We start from the raw sequence: 22,990 nt of genomic DNA, 5'->3' as shown, positions 1-22,990 counted from the left end.
TGATTTTCCATATCAAAGGTCTTTAGTCCAAAACCATATACCAAACAATGTTATCCCTCAATATATATATAAAAAAACGTTAAAAAGAAGAAAACAAGTTATGTTGGAGGAAGTGGCAAAATTGTGAATTAAGATTGAATTAAGTATTTGAGTTTTCGTAACATTCGTATGAACCCCAAATGTTGATTTAAATATTGAGTCATAAACTCACTTCAAGTTCTTAAAATTATAGATAGAATGATTGAGTAAATTTGAGGTAGACCAAGTCATAGATATTCGATCTACAAAGTCAAGACTTGAAACACCTTAGCATTTTCTATTGAACACATTAGTGGTGATCGTTTAGAGGAAATGATTGGCCCATGTGTCAATTTATTGAATATTAGGAATTAATTAAGGCAAACAAAGGTTATCTAAAGTATATGAACCAAGAAGAACAATATTTTGAAAAACTCTACATTTCAACATAATTCTTATGGGTGATTGTGAGGTCTTTTGACTCATTAATGCCTACAACTTGTATAATTTTATGAACTAGATATTTGAAGAGGTTCTTAGACTAGTTTATAGTAGTATGTATCTTAAAAAACTTAAAAAACTTCCTACGGGCTTCAATAAGCACCACACACCTAGAACGCGAAACTCGACAGTACCCTGTTGACGTTCAAGTTCAAGCGCTGTGCTTCTGAACATGGCATATACATGCGCGGCCACGGCGAGCAACGATAGATCGTGGGGGTGTACGTCGACAATCTCATAATCACTAGAGGCGACATGGAAGCTCTTGGAAGATTCAAGAGGGAGATGTCAACGATCTTCAAGATGAGCGATCTCAGCGAGCTCAGCTACTACCTTGGCATTTAAGTGCAGCAGAGTACTACCGGCATCACCATTTGTCAAGGTGCATACGTGAAGAAGTTGTTGGACACAATTAGGTTGGCGGACAGTAACCCTATAAGGACACCAATGGAGGCCCAACTCTAGCTAAGGAAGGTCAGCACTACGTCGGTGGTCGACGCCACTAATTACTGCAGCATCGTCGGGAGTCTGGGCTATCTGATAAACACACGCCCTGACCTCGCCTATTCTGTTGGATATGTGAGTAGGTTTATGGAAACACCAAGGGAGGAGCATCTTGTGGCTGTCAAGTGTATCCCACGCTATGTGCCCAGAACCAATTGCAGGGGTGTGAGATATTGTGTAGGGAGAGGAAGGAAGAAGCTTGAGCTGGTTGGCTATAGTGATAGTGACATGCCCGGTGACATTAATGATCATTAGAGCACTAGTGTAATGATTTACTTCCTCCCAGGCAGCGCGATTTGCTGGCAATCAACTAAACAAAAGGTAGTTGCTCTGTCTTTTTCCGAAGCAGAGTACATCGCCGCTACGACGGTGGCCACATAGGGAATCTGACTTGCGTGGTTGATGGAGGAGCTGAGCGGAAGAGAAGGCGATCCACCAATGTTGTACGGACAACAAATCTATGATCTCCCTGATCAAAACTCCAGTTTTGCACGACTGGAGCAAGCATATAGAGATTAGGTTCCATTACATCCAAGAGTGTGCAGTTTTGCACTTTTTTGCACCAAGATTCAGTCTTCATCCTTATGCCTTCTATTATTTCTTCTTGTTCTCACTGGCGACGTGCGGCTAAAGACAACAGCGACGAGGGGTGTTAACCCGCCCACCCAACCCAACAGCCACGAGTAATAACGGTAAAGAGTTCATTCTCTTAGTGTGTGCCTTGCTTGTCCTAATTCAAGTTATAATAGACTTATTATTAAAATCAGAGCTCAAAAAGAGGTCGAAAAGAACAAAAACTCACCCTTAATTCACATGTAGAGAGATCATATGCGTGAGTCTCACATACGACTCCTCAATGTAATAGCTCTCGAGACCACAGCTTGAGCCTTTGCATGCATAAGGTTTTTCCTCGATTTTCTATAATGTGACATGTGGCGTCTCTTGAATGCTCCTCCTTGTGCATAGGTAGACTTTGGGTCTTAAGACTATAACATTTTTTTTCCTTAATGCTTGGCACCCCTTTACTCTAAGTGCGAGGTTTGAAACCGGTGGAGTGTATTTCATTATATTTATGACCATCAATCCGAGGTTAGAGATATTTATTTAAGTCGCCGCGAATAGGGCAGAGATTTCTAGTTTAGACCGGGAATGAAGAAGGAAGTGAAGAGAGATTTCTCTTTATTAGATAAATGGATCGAAGATGAGAATATATTCCTCGTCTCCATCCCCACACAATTCTCCGACCTGTCGTCTTAATATAAATATATTTTTAAGAACGAGAGGGAGGAAGTTTTTAAATTTCCTTACAAGTTCCAATGAGTTTTATGTCTTCAAATTCCAATGCTTTTTATATCTTCAAAGTTCAAATGGTTTAATGTCTTTTTCTTTGATTGTTGTAAAAATAAAAAACTAAATTATCATTAAGTGGGGCATTGGAGTGATGAGTCAAATTAAAGGTCCCACAATCATACGACGGTCTTCAATCGCAGCAGATCAGACGGTACACAACAGTCCCGGAAAAAGATCAGCCCGTACACAATCATCTCTCCCCTGAACTTGATTCCTTCATCTCTCAGTCCGTCCAAAATCAAAATTCAGCTTCTATCAAGCTCTTCTAAGTTCTAAGCTCTCCTTCAATCTCAAAACTAATCTCCATTCTCTCGTTTAAATCCCTCCTTAAACCCCTTTCTTAATCTCCTTTTTCTCTCGCTACCCATTTCCCCTAACTCCTTCTTCCCCTGTTCCCATTTCCCCTTCTGGGTCTCGCCATTTCTCTTAGGGCTGCTGCGGAGCAATTCGCTTTATGACTGAGGCCGGGAGGATTCTGAGCTAGATCTTTAATGGCGAGTAACCACATTAACTCCTCTGCTTATGGTGGGGATGTTCTCGATTCTGCTAAGCTCTCGCTTTCCTCCTCTGCTTCTTTCAAGCCTCGTAAGAAGCCCAATGTTGCTGCCCCGCCAATTTCACGTGCTGGGTCTGATGTGGATGATATTATTACTCTTTTGCACGGTTCTGATCCAGTCCGCGTCGAGCTCAATCGCCTTGAGAATGAAGTTCGAGGTCCTTTTGTTTTCTTCCTTATCTCTTCTCTTTTGTTTTTGAATGCTGGTGGAGAATCGTTGTTGTTGATATGAGTTTGGTTTGTTTTGTGGCGCACAGGGGTTTCTTTTGTTTTGTTCCGTTTGAATTTGAATTTTTCATCTGGGGTTTGTGTTTTGTCCTTTGTTTCCAGATTTGAAGTGTTTGTTGCTTTCTGATGTTGGATCGATTTTGAATTGTGTGCATCTACTTTTTCGATCTTTCTACTGTTCTTATGGAAGGTAGAGAAGTTACCTACCTTGGAGAAAATTAATGATGGAACTCTGAAATGCACGTTGTTATTAAAATTGGAGCCGTGTAATTGCTAGTGATAATTGCTGCATCATGATTCCATGGTGTTTCTGATTTCCTTTTTCTTGTTATTGTTATTTATATGTATACATGTCTTCTGTAAATTCGGTCTTTGGTTGATTAATATTCTGGGTTTCCGTTAATAGTTGAAAGAAACCACTTGATATGGTCTGAAGAGAATTTCAATATGTTTTGCACAGAAGAAAGAAATTCTATATTTTCTAGCTAAATAATGTTTTTCCTCCTGAAACTGTTCGTAGGATTTCTTTTCCTTCTTTTAATTTTCAGATAAGGAAAAAAATAAAGAAGAGAACGCCGGCAATGTATTAACGAACTATAAATGGGAAGATAAGACTTCTGGAAGAAAAAAAGAAAAGATTTATGGAAGCATCCATTGGGCCAATGAAGAAAACTTCTACTCGAGCTCTCGAAATGAAAGCTGTTAATCGTGTAACATTTTTAATAACAAATTTCTATATGCCTTTGTATATTCTTTCATTCTCTTAGTGAAAGCTCGAAGTTATAGTTGATTCCTTCTATCTTTGTGCTAAAATATGTACAACATTAATCTTGAAGGAAACATTTTGTAAGATGTTTGTGCTTGAACTTTCTTCTGTGAGGTGCTCCTATTTGTTTCGAGTTTTAATTGGTCTTCTCTTTGTCACTTGTGTTTGGCCAACTTGTTGCTCATTATTTGCGGCTTATGCTCCACTTTTGAACCTAGACTATCAGATTGTATTGATGGTTGTTGTCTTTAGAAATCAGGGATACAATTGTACAATTTATGGAACAAATCCTGTTCAAGTAAGGTCGTATTATCGACAGCTGTTATTTATGGGTCTTCGAGTTTTATGTTCTGAAATGGATTATAATGTACTGGTGGTATATTGTACCGAACACCTATGGAGGTTGAAATAGGACTTCCACCAATTACGTCTTTATATCTGAGATCAATATCAAGAGAACTAAATTGTATGAAAGGGATATAAGGTAATATTGGCTGTACTCGAAATACTCCTATAGCGACTGGAGTCAACAATGCCATTGCTTCCTTTTTAATGACCATTATATATTGCATGTTTGGCATTTCATATATCTTATGAAATTCTTATTTTTTTTAACTTTTTTAAGTTTTGGAAATGTTAAATAGTAATTTTCATGTTCAAAGAAGGAATATAACAAGAATGAGAAGAGACTCAGGTTTCTTTGGAATCAAGTATTATTAGACCCAATTGAATATTTTTCTTTTTATATATGCAGATAAGGACAGAGAACTGGGGGAGGCTCTTGCTGAAGTTAAGTCATTAAAAAATTCAGAACGGCTCAAAGAGAGGGCTGTTGAAGAGGTACTATTTTATTCTTTTATCAAGTATGCATGTGATTATAGGAGCTTATTAGTCTTCTTTATTGTAATTTTACTGTTCTTGGTTTAGAGCTCACATGTATGCCTATATATTGAACTTAATATATCGACTTGGAAGGATTCATCTGTATTTTGGCTTGACATGAACATGGTATTAGAACACCATGTGTTTTTCTAGGGCAATTAGGGTTAGGGAACATTTGGGTTAGAAGCTTTGGACCCTCTTGTTTTTCCACCTTAGGTTTGGAAACATAAATCTCACAACTCTAAATGAGGGATGACCCATGCGAAAGTTATGTAACCAAATCGTATCTTTATTAGAAGAACTAAGAAATGACACATGTGCAGGACTGATTGTTCTCTAGATAATTGCAAGTAGGATAGGCCATTCAAATCGTCTGTTTCGAGTTCTAGTCTTGAAAAACATGACATGACGAGGAGAAAATAACATGACAGTGGCTGTCATGAGGAAGCTTTGTATGGAAAGTAGAGTATTAGATAGTTTTGGGACGTGTAGAACGTTTTTTAGTTTAAAGGTTTGAGAAACAAATACAGTGCCTATTCCTGCAATAATGGCATTGGTTCCATTTGCCTCTGTAATTTTTTGATTACTCAAGCATGATTTATATGCTTTAAAAAGGTTGTGAGTGGGGGATCATGTGATCAGTTGCACCGGAGTCTATAATCCAAGAGTTAACTTGACTTATCTCTAAAGGGTGAAGGAAGAAAGTGAAGGAAGACTTACCTGAGATTGTAAATGTACTAGAACTTGATGGTTTGTTGAGCGAGTTCAAGAACACCTTCAATCTTTCAATCTCTTCATTATTGCATCCACTAGTCCTTCACAATTGGGGCCTTTTGTTCTGATTTGAACTCCTTTGCAATGTACGCTCATGCCTTTGACATTTCTCCCTTGTTTCTCAAACGATGATTTTGTGGGCCTCCCCGACTTCCATATTCATGACTGGGAGGCTTTCTGTTCAATTTCCAACAACTCTCCTTCATTTTTCGTGGTTTCTTGTAGCGAGTATACCATAAATTGTCTTTGTTACTCTTCCATTAGTAGGCTCGTCCATTGGTATGCGTTGGGCGGTAGCACTTGTGGTGGATATGGGCTTACAAAAAGGTTGATATGGAAAGGGCTTTGGTGGATATTGATGATAGGGGCTTAGGAGGATATGATATGTGGTACTTGTGTTGGATATGGGCTTACAATAATGTGTTCGATATGGAGAAAAGATAAAATGTGGTGGATATGGGCTTACGGTAATTTGGATATGGGCTTTGGGCATGGGATATGGCTAAACGGAAATGGAACAGTGACTATGGGCTTTCACAATCTTGCGTAAGGTAGAAGAAAGTGTATCCATTTGCTTACGGAATGTAATATTTGGAAGGTGAATCAATCTGAATCTGATTTCACAATCTTGCGGAATTTTCTTCGTTCATTTTTTTATAAAATGGAATCAATCTTGCAAAAATTACGAAGTGTGGAAAGTGCAGAAAATTGAGCTTGCAACTATTAATGTATGTTAATGGGCTTGCGGATTGTGTGAATGACTTTCCTTCTAATGTTGATTAGTGGCTTGAAAGCGGGGAGGAATGGATGCATTAGTAATGGGTATAGTAGGAATTGATTGCTAGGCTTCAAAATTCTCTTAACTTGCGGAAACCTATGCCAGACTTGCGGAAAGCTATGGATGCTTTGACTATACTGGACTTGCAGACTTGTGTTGTTGGTTCTATATCTAGAATGGATTCTTCGTCGGACTTGCGAAACGATGGGCTTGGCTTGCGATTACTAGGCTCTCAAGACTTGAGCAAAGAATGGACTTGCATTGCTGAACTTAAGACTTGAGCAAAGAATGGACTTGCATTGCTGAACTTTTGGGGAGACTAGCGCAAAGCTTCCAAGAGTCACGATGATATGAACTAAGACATCTCAATCATACAATATGAACTTCAAGAAATATGTGAAAAAAATATTATTTGAATTACCCCGAGATAAACTCAAGTTGCGATCCATGCCACGTTAAAAAAGAATCAAGTTTCATTTAGTCTTATATGATTATAAATTTTTTGTGGATGATAATCTAGAACTGAGGTGTTTTATTAATGTATTTTAAGACATTTTATTTACTTTAAGGTTATATTTACATGGTGGCTAATTATGGGCATAAAGTATGAAGGTTACAACTTTTGAAATGCCTCATGTATGTTGTCTTTATAAGTAGACTTGGAAAATGTATTAAAAAGAGCAGTTGTGCCAAGGACTAAGTTTATTTGCAATTCGATATAGTCTATGTAGTTTAAGTTGCATGTTTAGAATCATTAAAGTTTGACATGATCAATCTTGCCTGTAGAATGATTTGAATATCAATGAAGTTTTCTTACCTTGAGATATTCGATCTACAAGGTATTCCGGATCTTATTTTCCCTTGGGGTGATTCTTAATCATTTTGAGGTTCTTGGATATATTTAGATCTAAAGGTCTTATTCTTCAATAAGGTTGTTAGATCATACTCCCGAGAGTTGCAATCATTTGGAATGAAATCAAATTGATTTTAGGGTTTTAGCATTTGTGATTTTGGAGTTTGCATATGCAGTGTGTTTAGGAGAGTTCTTAGATCCAATTGGCTAGGGTTACCTTATCACACAGATTATTGGACTTGCTTGCAATTACTGTTGGGTTTACAATACCAAAAAACGTTGTCATGGAAACGAAGGTCAGTCTTGAAATCTTGAGCAATTTCTCTCACCAATCTCTGGAAAGGAAGTTTTTAATGAGAAGTTATGTACTTCTCACTTCTCATACTTGTTGATCTCTCTCAACGATAATATGATGAAGGCGTTGTTGAATAAACTTCGGCATTGTGATGGTAGCTATGAAGCCTCCAAATGAAACTTCAGCGGAGGATCGATAGCTATGAAAGCTCCACCAATTAGGTTAGGGTTTAGTTATAATCAGATTTTTTCATAATAGAAAAAGCTCAGTACCATGTTGCAAATCCAAATTGCTGTTTTACTTTATTTTTTTGGATATGAAGGTTGGCATTGAAATTAATAATTCTATATTGGTTGATTTTGTCACATCCACAACCATAACCACAACCACAACCACCAACCATTCTTCAAAGTACTTTTATGAACTTCTTCATATGTTTATTTTACAACTTTTGGTCAAGAGATATCTAACCTGTGCTTAATGACGGTCAGACACTAGGCAGTAGATGATACTCATACTCTTGCATCATATTCTTAGTTAACAGATGAGTTGAAGAAAGTAGATGAAAAGCTCAAGGCAACTGAAGCTCTTTTGGAAAGCAAGGTACTTATGAAGTTAATATTATCTTCTGATAGGAGTTAATATGCCCATAACCATCCCCCATTACTACATCCACTAATATTATTTTTACTATGATTGTAGAACCTTGAAATCAAGAAGATTAATGATGAGAAAAAGGCTGCATTAGCTGCCCAATTTGCTGCTGAAGCCACCCTTCGAAGGGTACACACCGCTCAAAAAGATGATGAAATGCCTCCGATTGAGGCCATTATAGCACCATTGGAGGCAGAGCTTAAGCTAGCCCGGCTGGAGGTAGAATTAAAACTCGTCTTACATTTTTCATCTGAGTGTACATTTGTATGTCATTACAACAGTTTCTTTTCAGCTCCATGTACAAGTCATGGAAGAGTAACTATTTTCCATGTCTCAGTAACAATTATCTGGTTTTTAGGTAGCAAAGTTGCAAGATGACAATAGAGCTCTGGACAGACTTACAAAATCCAAGGAGGCTGCACTGCTTGAGGCCGAGAGAACCGTCCAGATTGCTTTGGCAAAAGCATCCATGGTTGATGACTTACAAAATAAAAACCAAGAGTTAATGAAGCAAATTGAAATATGCCAGGTTGCTTGATCACTCAAAAGTTCTTTAGTAGTTTTCATGCCACCTATTTAATTCTTGGTTTTCATTTAGTTGTTAAATATATGACAGAATGCTTAATTTAACTTGTATTCGCCACAATGTTAGGAGGAGAATAAGATATTAGACAAGCTGCACAGACAAAAGGTTGCAGAAGTTGAAAGGCTAATGCAAACTGTCCAGGAGCTTGAGGAGGCTGTCTTGGCTGGTGGTGCTGCTGCCAATGCTGTGCGTGATTACCAGCGAAAAGTGAAAGAGATGAGTGTAATAATTCTGATTTAAATTTTCAATTATTTTTATCTCGGGTGCACGTTACAAAATTTCCAATCAACCTTGATTTTGCTTCTTTTATAGGATGAAATAAGAACTTTAGAACGTGAGGTAGCTCGTGCAAAAGTTACCGCCAACAGGGTTGCTACTGTTGTTGCTAATGAATGGAAAGACGCAAATGATAAAGTGATGCCAGTAAAACAATGGCTTGAAGAAAGAAGATTTTTTCAGGTGTGTCGTAGTTAGCATGTGCATTTTTAAATACCTGGAAAGAGTTTCTTAATGTATTTTAGTTTCTTGCATTGAGGCAAGTGTGGCTTAGCTCCCAAATGAAGATTTTGACCTTTTTGAGATAGGTACCTTTCCGAATAGAAAAATAAAGAACTTTTAAGCTCCTATCACCCTGTGAGACTAATGAGCTGGTAAGAGATTTAGATGAAAAAGGTTCCATTCTTCTCCACCATCCGTCAGGTGATTCATTGAGGACTATGCTGTCGAGTGTATGAGATAGCATAGCCCGTTCCTCAGTCTCACGATTAGTTAAGTTTCTCCTGGGGTTAAAATTTTGTGCCCGTGGATGAATTTCAAAAACCAGCCGACTTTGCCTCCTAATCCATCGTGATAGAAAATAATAAAGGGAACTGATCCATGAGAGGCACACCTTCCAGCCAGTTATCATACCAAAACCTTATGCCAACCACCCATTTCCAACTTTGCAAGTGGTAGTGGTGTAAATCATGTCTTCGAACACTATCAATTTTGAAGGCCCTTCGATGAGTCTAGGGAGAAACTTCGAGGCTTCTAATCAAAATGCAGAGAGCCATATTTTGATACAATAACCTTCTCTAAAGAGCACAGATCTTTCTTTGTGAAATCGTCAGATCCATTTAGCCAAGATGTATTGTTAAAGTTTTATGTCAATAATCTTTAGGCTACCTTCCTCTAATGGGCGTTTAACTTTATCCCATCTTAAATTGTGAGAACCACCCTGTTCTCTGTTCCCTTCCATAACAAATTCCTAAAAAGACTCTCAATGACGCTGAAAGTTTTGTGGGAGTAGAAACTGGATAGATAGTGTGGATGGGGAGGATAGCCAAAGTAGTTTGAATAAGAGTCAAATGTTGAAAATGTAGTTTCCATGAATAATATTGTGTATTACACAGGTTAATCAATGTAGTCTTGAATACACTTGCAGGGAGAAATGCAGCAACTTCGTGAAAAACTAGCAGTTGCTGAGCGCACTGCAAAGGCTGAAGCACAAATGAAAGTGAGAAGAATTAACTTTTGCATTTAGCGGTTTATGTCCTCTTGAATTAATCACAAATGTTGTTGCATGTGTTGATTGGAAACTTAGGAAAAATATCAATTGCGCTTCAAGGTTTTGGAGGAAAAGCTTAGATCATCTAATGGTAACCCGAAATTTGCTTCTGAAGGAAGAAGCATAAGCACGGGACCTTCGAGACGTCAATCTCTTGGAGGAGCAGAACTATCTAAACTGTCTTCAAATGGCTATTTATCCAGGAGAAATACAAACTCGCACACAGGATCGCTCCAGTCGAATAGTGTCAGTGCATTGTTGAAGACTACTACAAAACCCTCTTCTAGATCATTTGATGGTGGTAGTAGATCACTGGAAAGAGAGAAGCTTGTGCAGGATGCGGCAGTAAAAGATAAGTCAGACACAGCGACCAGTCTGACCAGTGGTGAGACGATCGTTCCATACGAAGAAAATGAAGACGGTATCGCAGTCGAAAAAACCAAAACAGAGCTAGAAGATTCCGTTTCTGGTGCATTGTATGATATGTTACAGAAAGAAGTCATATCTCTTAGGAAAGCTTGTCATGAGAAGGATGTAACCCTCAGAGACAAGGATGATGCAATTGAGGTTAGTTTGTAGACTGAATTTGAAGATTATACATTCATCTCCATTCTCTAGTATTTCATCCATGGCTTTTTGTGCATTTATTTTGGCCGTGTATAGATGTTAGCAAAGAAGGTCGATACTTTGAATAAAGCAATGGAGGTTGAAGCAAAGAAAATGCGAAGAGAAGTAGTGGCAATGGAGAAGGAACTCGCTGCTATGCGTGTAAGCAGGGAGAGCGATCAAAGGCCTCGACGCCAGAGTGCACCTAGAGGGGCTGTAGTTGGTTCTCAGTCACTTCCTATCAGGTGAGTTCTTCCTCCTTTATTTGTGACTTATTTTATGCGCAGAAATTGCTATATCAGCGCTTGACTACGGGGTCAAGTTGACTGGTGCCTTTATGTTTATAAAATGGATGGTATCTTAAGGTTAGAGAGGGGAACAAAACATTATTTATAAGGGTGTGGAAACCTTTCCCTAGTAGACGCGTTTTAAAGACTTTGAGGGGAAGCCTGAAAAGGAAAGTTGAAAGAGGACAATATTTGCTAGAAGTGGGCTTGGGCTATTACAAATGATTTTAGAGCTAGACACCGGGCGATGTGCCAACGAGAAGGTTGAGTCCTTAAGGGGGGTGGACAAGAGGCAGAGTGTCAGCAAGGACGCTGGTTCCCAAAGGAGGTGGATTGGGGGTCCCACATAGATTGGAGAAGGGAACGATTGACAGCATCCTCGCTGGGCCCCGTGGGGGAGGGGGTGGATTGTGAGATCCCACATCGGTTGGGGAGGAGAACGAAACACTCTCTATAAGGGTGTGGAAACCTCTCCCTAGCATACGCGTTTTAAAAACCTTGAGAGAAAGCCTGAAAAGGAAAGTCAAGGACAATTACATATCATATCGTCTTTTAGATCTTTTGATTACAATTTAGTGTCATTGTGATGTATTTACTTACTGCCTCGATAAGAATCTCGAGGGAATCTAGTGTTCTTGCATTTGCATTTGCAGTAGATCCATTACTTACCTTTTTCTTGGATTCTTCCACTTTCCAGGAGTATCCGAAACAGATAGGGGTTCGACATGGGAATACACAGCGATGAAATGACTTTTTTTCTCGACAATATTGTCAATATAATTGTATTTTATGATGTCATAAAACACTGCTCCTCCTTGGCCTTCCTCTCAGTGGAGCAATCTTGGGAAATTTTATGTATTTGTAAAGAAACTAACACGAGGAATTCTCCTGTTCTGTATATTTTTGTCCAATGGTATGAGGAACAGCAAATGGAAGTTTATATATTAGGCGATGGATAACTTTGTATTCTGTCACCTACAAGTAGATTGAATTTTTGGCATAAAGCTGAATATGCATGTTAGATGATTAATATATTATATTTGGTTAAGAAAATATTTTTAAAGTGGCTTCCATCGGTGGTTCACAATGTGAAATCTATGTGTGATCTCATACTGGCTTTCTGGATCGTCTCCTTATTGAAGGTGTTTGCAATGTGTCAATGTCACGGTTGAACTTGTTCAAATCCTACAATGAAACTTATTGAGTTAAAAATACAAAGATTGAGTCACATTTTCAGAGGGTTAATTAAGGTGGTTAGTAATATATTCTTAATCTAACTAAATATTATAGGAATAAGAGTTTTTTTGGTGTAAGCTAGCGAGGATGTTGGTTCTCCAATGGAGGTAGATTATGAGATCCCACATCGATTGGATAGAAGAACCAATGGTATCAAGCCAGACACCGAGTGGTGTACCAACGAGATACTGAGCCTCCAAAGAGGGTGGATTGTGAGTTGTCTCAGACACCGCGAGGATGTTGGGCCTCTAATGGGGGTGGATTGTGAGATCTCACATCGGTTGTAGAAGAGAACGAAACATTCCTCTTAAGGGTGCGAAAACCTCTCCCTATTAGACCCGTTTAAAAACCTTGAGGAGAAATAGAAAGCAATATCGGCTAGTGGTGGTCTTAGGCTGTTACAATACTTAACCTACCCCATGGCAATAAGATGGGCTTGGGATGTTAGAATACTTGACCTACCCTATAATGATACTTGTTCTAACTAACTATCCTAGAAATTTGGCCACCACTGGCCGATATTGATACTTTTTCTAAACATAGGAAGGATTACAACTTCGAGAAGGCCGAGAACTGTGAACTTGAACATGCGCAAACAAGTAAGTAATCAAATGAATCAAGTATTCAAATAGTCCTTGTAGGAGTTCATTAGGAAGTGTGACATATTATTAGAAATCATATTTAAGAGCCTAATTGAGCAACTATCATGATAGCTAAACTTAGAAATAAGTACGTTTACAGTTTAGCATAGTTTACAGCATAGTTAGCTTCCGCTTGCATGTTTGAAAACTCAATAGTTTTAACATGTTTATGAACTTTCCAACATGCCTTGATTGATTTTTATCTCATGTATTGAGCATGTTGAGCATGATGTATAAATGGTTATCCTTACATGCATGTTCGAGGGTTTGGAAATCCATTTATGCTCAGTTATGCTTTGGATGATTGCTATTTAGTGTATCTATTATGATAGTTTTATCTTATGAACTACGGTTTTACGTTACTCTATTATGATAGTTTTATGCTCAGTTATGATTAGAATCTAGTTGCATGTCCCATTATCTTCATTTGGTTGACCAAGTACCTTGCAGGGACAATTTGGGTGTAGCCCTTATTCGTGAACTAACCAAAAAAGGTTAGGGTCTGTTTGGTACATAAGTCTTGGTAGTCACCCATAGTGGGTTACGGGAATCATAGCGGGTACGTTACTAAGTTAGTATCGCTTGTGCCTAGTGAGGGAGCCAGATAATTTATTGTCTCCACCTGAGAGGGAAACGTGATAGGTAGTTTACTATCTCCACTCAAGAGGGCGAAGTGACAAGTAGTTTATTATCTCTGCTCGAAAGGGCAACGCAATAGGTAGTTTACTATCTCTACTCGAAAGGGTGGCGCAACATGCGAGTTACTGTTTCACCTGAAAAGACGATACAACAAATAGATATTACCCTATATCACTAGGGATAATTCTCTAATTTGAACTTAGTAAATAGTCAAATGTGGAGTATGTTTATCGCATTAGAGCAAAAGGGCTCCTCTATACTCACTAGACTTACCCTAGGCCCAACCTTGCGAGTGTACAAGTCAATGGGCAAATTGATTCGAGGTGCACTTCGCACAAGTATTATGAGGGACCTAGAGATACGTAAAAATTAGAGTACAAAGCACTCGAACCCCTTCAATTATGAACTCCAAAGGGGTAGTGCACTCTACATAGGAGTTACGTTTAAGGTTTTGGTACTTAGAGACTTGAATAGGTCGGAACAGATATAGAGCTAGGGATAGATAGGAGCACAAAGCTTCAGATTTCGTGTATAGGAATAAGTTTCGACAAGAGCCTACAAATATGTTGTTTATACTCACTCAAGTCCATGACATCATTTATGAACTATTTAGACCAAGTTCATATAGTTGCAAAGCATAGATACCTAGAATTTAAGTGGAAAGGGATGGTAGTGAAGCTAGATTAGCCACTGATTCAAGATTTCGAAGGGCCCGATAAAATGTGGGCTTAACTTGACTTTACACCCAAATCTCATAACACCTACATAGACACTACTTTCAAGAATACTTTATTACCTACCTCAAATTTCAAGTTTCTATGCCTTACATCGGCATAACTCCTTTGTCTACCTTGGGTCGTACGCATTCTCTTCTTGATCTTTTACACAATTTCATTCCAATGTATTAGGGGCCTACAACGTTTTCCATATAATGCTTCAAATGGTGTCATATTGAAGTTGCTTAGAAATCGATGTTGTTAACAAAATCCATGAGATGTAACTTGAAGTCCCAACTATTTGTGAAGTCTAATGTAACGTATCTTCCAAGATCTGATTTAGATGTTCATTCATACCACCTGTTTGTGGGGTAGAATGCGATATTGAAATCCAATTGCTTATCTGCTTATCCAACGCTTTTTAGAAGTTGCCCCAAAAGTTTAGTGTAATGGGTATGTCTCAGATTGATACTATAAAAAATGACACGTCGTGCATTCTAACTTATCTCTTATATAGTTGTGCAACTGTATACAATGTTGATAGCCTTTCGTTAACAGAAAATACTTGTTCATTGCACTTTTCAAATTCTGGAAACTATTTTTATTTTAAATATAAAAATGAATAACAATTATATATTTTTCTTATGATGGAATTAGACTATAATGGCTTAAAACTTTTTTAAATAGTGTTCAATTATTCTCTGATTAGAATTTTACTGATGACAAAATCTGAGTACTCACTACTACAAACGCTGGATCCAAGTTCTTGTCGTTCAGCGGATGTGATCCCATTACTAAATCATTTCTGTGTTCTAGTGAATCTAATTCCAATCACTGTGCGCTGAAGATTTCAATCTCTCTTCCGCTCGGCAGTTTCAATGCCGCTTCACAAAACCCAGAAGCCAAAACCCAAACCCAGATTCCCACTCCTCTTCTTCTTCCTTGCCCTCGTTGCCATTACGCTTCTTTTCATCTTTTCCTCTCTCATTTCCACCAATAAAATCTTCAGATTCAAGAATCTGACCCCCAAATAGAGCCGTAACCGCCACGTTTATAGTGCGAACGATAAGTTCTTGTACTGGGGCAGCAGAATCGACTGCCCGGGGAAGCACTGCGAGTCTTGTGAGGGTTTGGGTCACCAGGAGTCTAGCTTGAGGTGTGCTCTTGAGGAAGCCATGTTCCTCCAGAGGTAATTTTTATGAAGTTCTTCTGAATTCTTTGGTTTAATTCTTGATTGGAGGCGTTATCTTCTTGTTTAATTTGTTGGATTGGCATGATCATGTTTCTGTCTGGAAGGGATTTAGGATTAGAATTAGATGAACAATTCTGTATAGATTTAAAGCAGCTAATTACTTTTGCATGCAGCATTCAACTTAGAAACTTCTGTTTGCCCTTGATTGATGTATATACTATGTTAATTGCTCGGCGGTGAGGTGCCATTTAGTTCTTTCTCGTCACTGAAACTAGAACTAATGGAGACAGAGCTGGTCTAGTAATCGGGTTGAAGGATTTTTTAGCTTTGACGGATTAGGTGTGTGGTAAGTCAGACGAGATCCTACAGTTCACTTTTCTTTGTACCTTTCACATCCCACTTCACTTTACAAGGCGAAGTGGATATTACATCCGGCCTTACTAGAAAGATAGACTCTGTAACTTCCAAGGCCAAGAAAGAAGACCTGGATGATCCGCTCAAACTCGTTTCAGTATTTGTCCTTCCTTTAAAGGCCCCAATGCCATTTCGTCCAACATAATTTATTGAACGAATGCTTTTGCGTATCCTACTTAGACAATTTACTAATCTTCCTTTTTGTTGCAGAACATTTGTAATGCCCTCTAGAATGTGTATCAACCCTATTCATAATAAGAAAGGGATTCTTCATCAGCCCAACAATGCAAGCTCCGAGGAAAGGTGTTTCTTATGACAAACATGTTCTTGATGATAGTTGAACCTGTATTGACTTGATTCTCTTCTTGCTTCAAACTAAGACGCAAACTGCATCACATAAAAATTCATCTGTTCTTTCATATAATTGTGATGTTATTATGTATTGTAGTTGGGATGCGAACTCTTGTGCTATGGACTCTTTGTACGATATGGATCTTATATCCGACACCATACCAGTGATTTTAGACGACTCAAAAATACGGTATCAGGTGTTGTCAACTGGTATGAAATTGGGAGCTAGAGCAGTTGCCGATGTTGAGCAAGTTGGTCGTGTTGAACTTAGAGACAACAGTCATTACTCTAATCTTTTGCTAATAAATCGACCTGCTAGCCCTCTTTCATGGTAAATCAAATCTTGGAAAATAAGATTCGTTTTACCTCTGTTGTGTATGTGGAAGTAAAGCTCAAGTAGGCTTGTCCTTTTAATGTCTTGTTTTTATGCATGTCTTTTCAACTTATTGTGACAAATATTTTGTTTTAAGATCCCAAGTTATGAATTATTTGGGTGTTAATATCATGATAACTCTTTAGGTTTATGGAATGCAAGGACAGAAACAACCGCAGTGCCATATTGTTGCCGTACAACTTTCTTCCTTCAATGGCAGCAGAGAACTTGAGAGATGCAGCTGAGAAGGTATTTTTTTGAAATTATATTTGGTTCTTTCTTTTGTTATCCATTATTGCATTGCATACACATAAATTATTTGAATTCATTTCCGTTTTTCTATGTTGGTGTTTTGTAGTCTTAGTGGAAACATAATTATTGCGTTCTTGGTCAATTGTGAAGACTTTAATTTAGATGCTCTTGAATGTGTCTAGCAAACATCTAGTTGAAGTCTCACGAAATAGTTTTTCTCTCTTCTTTTCAATGATAACTAGGATGATATCAGGGGTTACCACTCGTTGCTTTAATCTCATGTCCCATCATTAGTTTTCCACCTCTAGATGACTCAAAATTATGTGATGCCCTCTGATATCTTGATCGAAGATACGTATTTTATGTGAGTGGTGCCCTCTTGGGAACTGCCTAGAAGGCACACCAATGATTGGCGATCTTTATATGTTTCGTAAAGGAAGATTTAGAACCTAGGTGTTAAATGTTAATATGAGCATAGCACAACTTACATAAAATATGTATGCTTGATCAAGATGTTAGAGGTTAGACTCTCCTACCCCATATTAAGAACATAAGGGTTAGTTCTGTCAGAGAAATTTAGAAAGAGTAATTAGCTGTGATGGGTGGTTGGTAGTTATTTGGCTTGCTTAGGGTAGAGGATAAATTTGTTTCTAGATCTCTGTTTCTCTTTCGGATACTCGTGTTTTATACCAATAACTTCATGAATCTCTCATCTTATCGATTATCCTGAAACGAATACTGATTAATAGATTAAGGGGCTACTTGGCGATTATGGTGCCGTCCATGTTCGTCGGGGAGATAAAATAAAGACGAGAAAGGATAGGTTCGGCGTTGATAGAAGCTTACATCCCCATCTAGACAGAGATACACGACCCGAGTTTATGCTGAAGAGAATTGCAAAGTGGGTTCCGGCAGGGCACACACTTTTTATTGCTTCAAATGAGAGAAGTCCTGGGTTCTTCTCACCCCTCTCTGCTCAGTGAGGCCCTTCTTACTCACCTTCTTAGTTCACTAGAGTTAGAGCTGACGCATTGGTTCCTTGCCATTTAGTAGTAAAAAGACATTTATTCAATGGATGTTGTGTTCCAATATAGACATCAAACTGTCTCTTAGCCTTGATTCTTGATCCTCGGTTTTGCAGGTAAGAGTTGGCATATTCGTCGAACTATAGCCATATTCTGGATCTGGTGATTAAGAACAATTATCAGTTGTTCATGATCGAAAGGCTGATTATAGGAGGTGCGAAGACATTCATCAGAACGTTCAAAGAAGACGATACAGATCTTAGCCTCACGGATGACCCAAAGAAGAACACAAAAAATGGCAAAAGCCTGTGTACACAGATGAGGAAGAAAGAAGGTGAGGAGGATTTGGGCAGTTATTTTGTGTGGAAAAATGTGTTGGAGAGGTAATTTTGATCCTTGTTAATGCGAACCTACAAAAGCTTTTCTTATTGTTCATTGAAAAGCTTTTCTTATTGTTCTTGGGCAATGTTGTAAATGTGTGGTATAAAAATATGATACAGGTTTCTGAATTTCATTACTACCATTTTCTTTTATTTTGGAAATATGGTAACATGAATTTCATCCTGAATCTGTAACTCTATGCACTCAACCATCCAACAAAAACCCATCAAATCAAATCAAACTAGTCATTCAATGGATGTTTCAACACCTGAATCCTCAGTTTTAAAACTGTGAGAAATTTTAACAGTTCGTTCTCCTCTCTCTCCAACCACTCTAAGATCTCACAATCCACCCCTTCCCCTAAGTCCTAACACATTGTCTAATGTCTAGTCTAATACCATTTGGAACAACCCAATGACACTGCTAGCAAATATTATATATTTTGGCCTGTTATGTATTGTCATTAGTCTCATGATTTTAAACTGCGTCTGCTAAAGAGAAGTTTCCACACTCTTATAAGGAATGCTCCATTCCCCTCTCCAATCAATGTGGGATCTCACAATCCGCCCTTTGGGAGCTCAACGACATTGGTGGCACACCGCCCGATGTCTGGCTCTAATACCATTTGTAAAAGCCCAAACTCAAGCCTACCGCTACTAGATATTGTCTGTTTTGGCCCATTATGTATTGTCATTAGTCTCATAGTTTTAAAACATATCTTCTAGAGATAAGTTTCCACGCCCTTATAAGGAGATTGCTTCGTTCCTCTCTTCATCCGATGTGGGATCTCACACCAATAAATTTAGGAATTTGAGGCAACTAATAATTTTCTAAGCTTCATAAATGCATAACGCCAAAATCCTATGGTTTTTAGGGGAGGCGGGGAAGGGAAGAACATACCTTCGAAAGTTGTCGATTGCACATTCAACACAACTCTTGTGCAGCAACATAAAGAAAACATTCTCATAACAATTTCATCCAAGCACAGAAATAATCCAGAGCCAACGGCCAAGATGCTTAAAGACCTAATCCCACAGTTCGACCATCTCTTCTTCGTAGTCCAGCAGTGTATTGCTTTTCCAAATCCATCTGCAGCTCCTTTTGATTTTCGGCACGGAGAAGTTCTCTGCCATCTTTGTTGGTTGGTCGGAGCTCCATCTTCAGCTCGCCCTTCACACCCTACAATTGGCCATAGGCACCAAGGCAACCTCAGACTCTAAAAATGTGTCAGTAGGTGATGAAGAAACTCTAATAGACTGAGTCACGACTAAGCAATTAAAGGTTTCTAACATTCACGGATGTATTGAATAGAAGGGAAAGAGAGGGACGGTAGGGGGAAAGTTTACCATGAGTTTGTTGAATTTTTCTTGCCGTTCACGATCGGTAAACAACGCCGTATCCCACTGGTGTCCGGACTGTATACAATGGAAAAGGATCCATATGTGATCTCATTCATCATAACTATTTCATGCTGAACAAAATTATAAGATGATAGTAATAGATGATCGTACCTCCTCTACGGCAGTGCTCTTTTTGGTCCCCCAAAGCAGCTTCTTTTGATCGGTGCTCATATAACCCACTCAAACAAGGTTCTTATTAACTGTTAATGGGAGAGAATTACCATTTTTATAAACTTCAAGGTAAAAAGTCAAAAATCACCCAAATCTGAGCTATAGTTATTCTATTTCATCCATGTCATAAACCAAAATTAAAACGCAATGTAACATTTAAACAGAATCTTGTTCCAGTTTCAGTTACTTAAGAAAACCAAACTACGATTATGAAGATAAGTAATAAAATCCACAAACAAAAACGAGTCGAGAGAAGATGGTGAACGTGCATACACTAAATAAGACCTAATCTTAAGGATATTAAAAGAAGCCATGCAGATTTCGTAACCATATTCTTTCAGAATTGTAAATAGAACACCATTAGAATGCAGTCAACTTTCTTCCAACACCCAAAAAAAGAGTTACAAAGTTATGAGAAAATGTCCATCAACAAACTTTGTCTAGAACTACCGGTGTCTAATTTAGAAAAATATTTAACGAAAGTACTCATGTAAGAACATTAACTTAATTTTTTGCATAAGGAATCAGATTTTACCTAATTCAGCAGCTTTCATTGCAGCAACTTTTGCAGCACTAAAGTCAGCAGCAAAATCAGAGTCGCCACTCCGGCCTTGTCCTAAACTCAGTTTTCCATCCTGTTCTTGCTTCGAGATTGAAGATTGGTTTTCTTCAGCTGCACGTTAAAATTTCAAAACTATTAAGGAAAATAATGTCAACCTGAAGCTACATGAAAACAACTTGAAATAGGATACAAAAGCACGAACCATCCAGTTCATGATTAACTTCTTCTCCCAAGCTAAGCAATTTAGGTTTTTTAGCAGGCGTTGCTTGATTTCCAACAAAAACACCTTTACCATCATACTTTCCCTTTGATTCTTTACCTTGCCCCTTGTCCCAGTTAGTTTCTCGGTCCTCATATTTCCTTTCCTCTTTAGCAAACTTTTCACCATCAAGTTCCTTCCGGTCACTCTTAAAAATTTCTTTCATATGGTGCCTACTTTCAACCCTTCCCGAAAATGAGTCATATCGATTGCCCCTAGCATCATCATGGGAGAGCCCCTGTTCATGTTTGTAATCTCCAGAATGTTTCACATTGTCTCTCTTCTCATCTCGACCATCTCGGTCTCTTATATTCCTATTTTTCCCCATTTCATGAGAATTTGAGTGCCTTCTACTACCTGAACCATGTCTCTCGGATAATGAATCCCCATCTCTACTTCTATCTCGTCTTGTATGATCATAATGAACACCACCCTTTGAATCCCTACGAGAACGAGAGGATAACCGCTCACTATCTCTTTCTTCATCTGCATATTTGTCATGTTTGGCATAATCATCATGCCCAGAGTAACCATGCAAACTTCTAGAGGATTTATGATCAGAATATTTATATGAATCAGAACTTCCACTATAATGACTTCTATAATCCTTATTCAAACCTCTTTCATCATCTTTTCTTCTTCGTTGCCGTTCAGAGTCTTTTGAGGCATCATCTCTCAAGAGCTTCGGACTCAAACTACGGTCTCGCTTAGGACTTTCTGCAAAATAACGATTAACATGAGAATGAACTGAGATTCACATGACAGTTATCTCCAAAAAAAAACACTTCACAAAAAAATGAAAATCCAAAATCTAAATCCATCTAACCATCCAATGATGATGACCCACTAACAGGAGATCGACGCCTATACTTTCTGCCAGCTGATTCAGAAGATGGCTTGCGAAATTCTGACTTTACACCAGTGTTTTCCATCGTAGGATGCTATAAGTTAAATCCACTCAATGAACCTGTCTTCAAATGAAATTAAACTAGCAAACAGAGTGACCTGCAACACACAGGGGGAGTCAATGAACAAGTCTACTTCAAAAAGAAACTATCAAAACCTGCAAACTTGACTCAAAATCGCAAAAACAACAAAAATTGTCCATCATCCAATCAAACCAAACACTCATTGTCAAGGGAAAGAGAACAGAGGTTTGCAAGAAAGTAAAGCAAGTTCCACAAAATGCAATTTCATTATAGTACAAACCTTAGCAGCCAGTGTTTCCGAATCAATACAACATTCCTACCAAATTTAACAAGCTATCAAAACAAGAAGACAACAACATCATATTTCAGCTATCAAAACAGTACATATCTAACGCTTGAGAAGCAAAACCTAAGTCGACTACTTCTATTGAAAGCTCTCTCAGCAGATGGACAGAGACAAATAAAGAAAACATCAAACCCTAGGGCTTCAAACATAGACGCATTCCAACACAAACCCTAACCCAGAAAAAAGAAAAAAGAAAAAAGAAAAAAAAAACAATGCAAAATGGAAAGATTCAAAGGAGAAATCGACATTCATACCTTAACGAGGAGATTCAATAGCAAATGAAACCGATTCATTCACTGCATTTGAATAATTTTGTAAGCGACTGTTTGTCCGTTCCCCATTCCATTTTGGCAAGAATTTTTGTTCTGCTCGAGATATTTTTAAACGAAGGAAAGTAATTTTTTTTTGTATATCGATCCGTAATTATTACCATTTTTGTATACATAAATACAGCAATTGTCTCTGGTTCGCGTTCTAATGTAATTCTTATGCACACAAATAGGTAATTACTTTGATTCTCCTACACACAAATAAATAATCATCTCAATTTTTTTGATTTTTTAACGGCTTGGTTGTGAAAATTTTCAGCGACCGAAAGTATTTCTTTTTTAAAATATAGGTTATTACGATATACTCCACTTAAAAGGACTTTTATCTTCCAAAGTCTTCGTTAACTGACATTTTGGCTTATCTTTGCATTCTCCTAGAAGAGCTTGTGGTACTTAATCACTATCTCGTCTTTTGCCAAAAAAACCTTAACTAGGGTGATGTTTCGATTATGCAACGCCTTCACTTCCGTTACTAGAATTTGCACCGATTTCTCCACACGGTTTAATCTCTCATCCAACTATAAGGGGTTCATAGTCAATTATTTGCATAGGATTTGCTATGAACTTGTGCAACATTGACATATGCAACA

The 22,990-nt window shown here is 38.1% G+C and overlaps 2 protein-coding genes and 1 pseudogene across 2 annotated transcripts; 2 read left to right on the top strand and 1 right to left on the bottom strand.

Moving 5' to 3' along the window:
* The first annotated feature begins 2,564 nt into the window (after positions 1–2,564).
* Positions 2,565–12,162, top strand: LOC111465878 (microtubule-associated protein 70-2-like). The gene is made up of 11 exons (XM_023110319.1): positions 2,565–3,087; positions 4,678–4,763; positions 8,043–8,108; positions 8,208–8,378; positions 8,518–8,688; positions 8,812–8,967; positions 9,058–9,204; positions 10,169–10,240; positions 10,328–10,858; positions 10,955–11,142; positions 11,882–12,162. Exons 1-11 carry the CDS (start codon positions 2,865–2,867, stop codon positions 11,898–11,900), a joined length of 1,830 nt encoding a protein of 609 aa, XP_022966087.1. The 5' UTR covers positions 2,565–2,864; the 3' UTR covers positions 11,901–12,162.
* An 845-nt stretch (positions 12,163–13,007) lies between these two features.
* On the top strand, positions 13,008–18,591 carry LOC111466177 (annotated as a pseudogene).
* Positions 18,592–19,167: 576 nt separating this feature from the next.
* LOC111465880 (arginine/serine-rich coiled-coil protein 2-like) lies at positions 19,168–22,452 on the bottom strand. Its single transcript, XM_023110322.1, is given in 7 exon segments — positions 19,168–19,620; positions 19,751–19,819; positions 19,916–20,004; positions 20,511–20,648; positions 20,740–21,513; positions 21,623–21,801; positions 22,326–22,452. Coding segments are annotated over 6 exon segments (1,590 nt in total). The 5' UTR covers positions 21,729–21,801; positions 22,326–22,452; the 3' UTR covers positions 19,168–19,206.
* Between the last annotated feature and the right edge of the window lie 538 nt (positions 22,453–22,990).

This window comes from Cucurbita maxima, unplaced genomic scaffold (genome assembly GCF_002738345.1).
Source record: "Cucurbita maxima cultivar Rimu unplaced genomic scaffold, Cmax_1.0 Cma_Scf00030, whole genome shotgun sequence".
NCBI classification, from domain to species: Eukaryota; Viridiplantae; Streptophyta; class Magnoliopsida; order Cucurbitales; family Cucurbitaceae; genus Cucurbita; species Cucurbita maxima.
The sequence above is the reverse complement of the archived record's forward strand: the minus strand, read 5'-3'. Positions and strand labels throughout refer to the sequence as shown.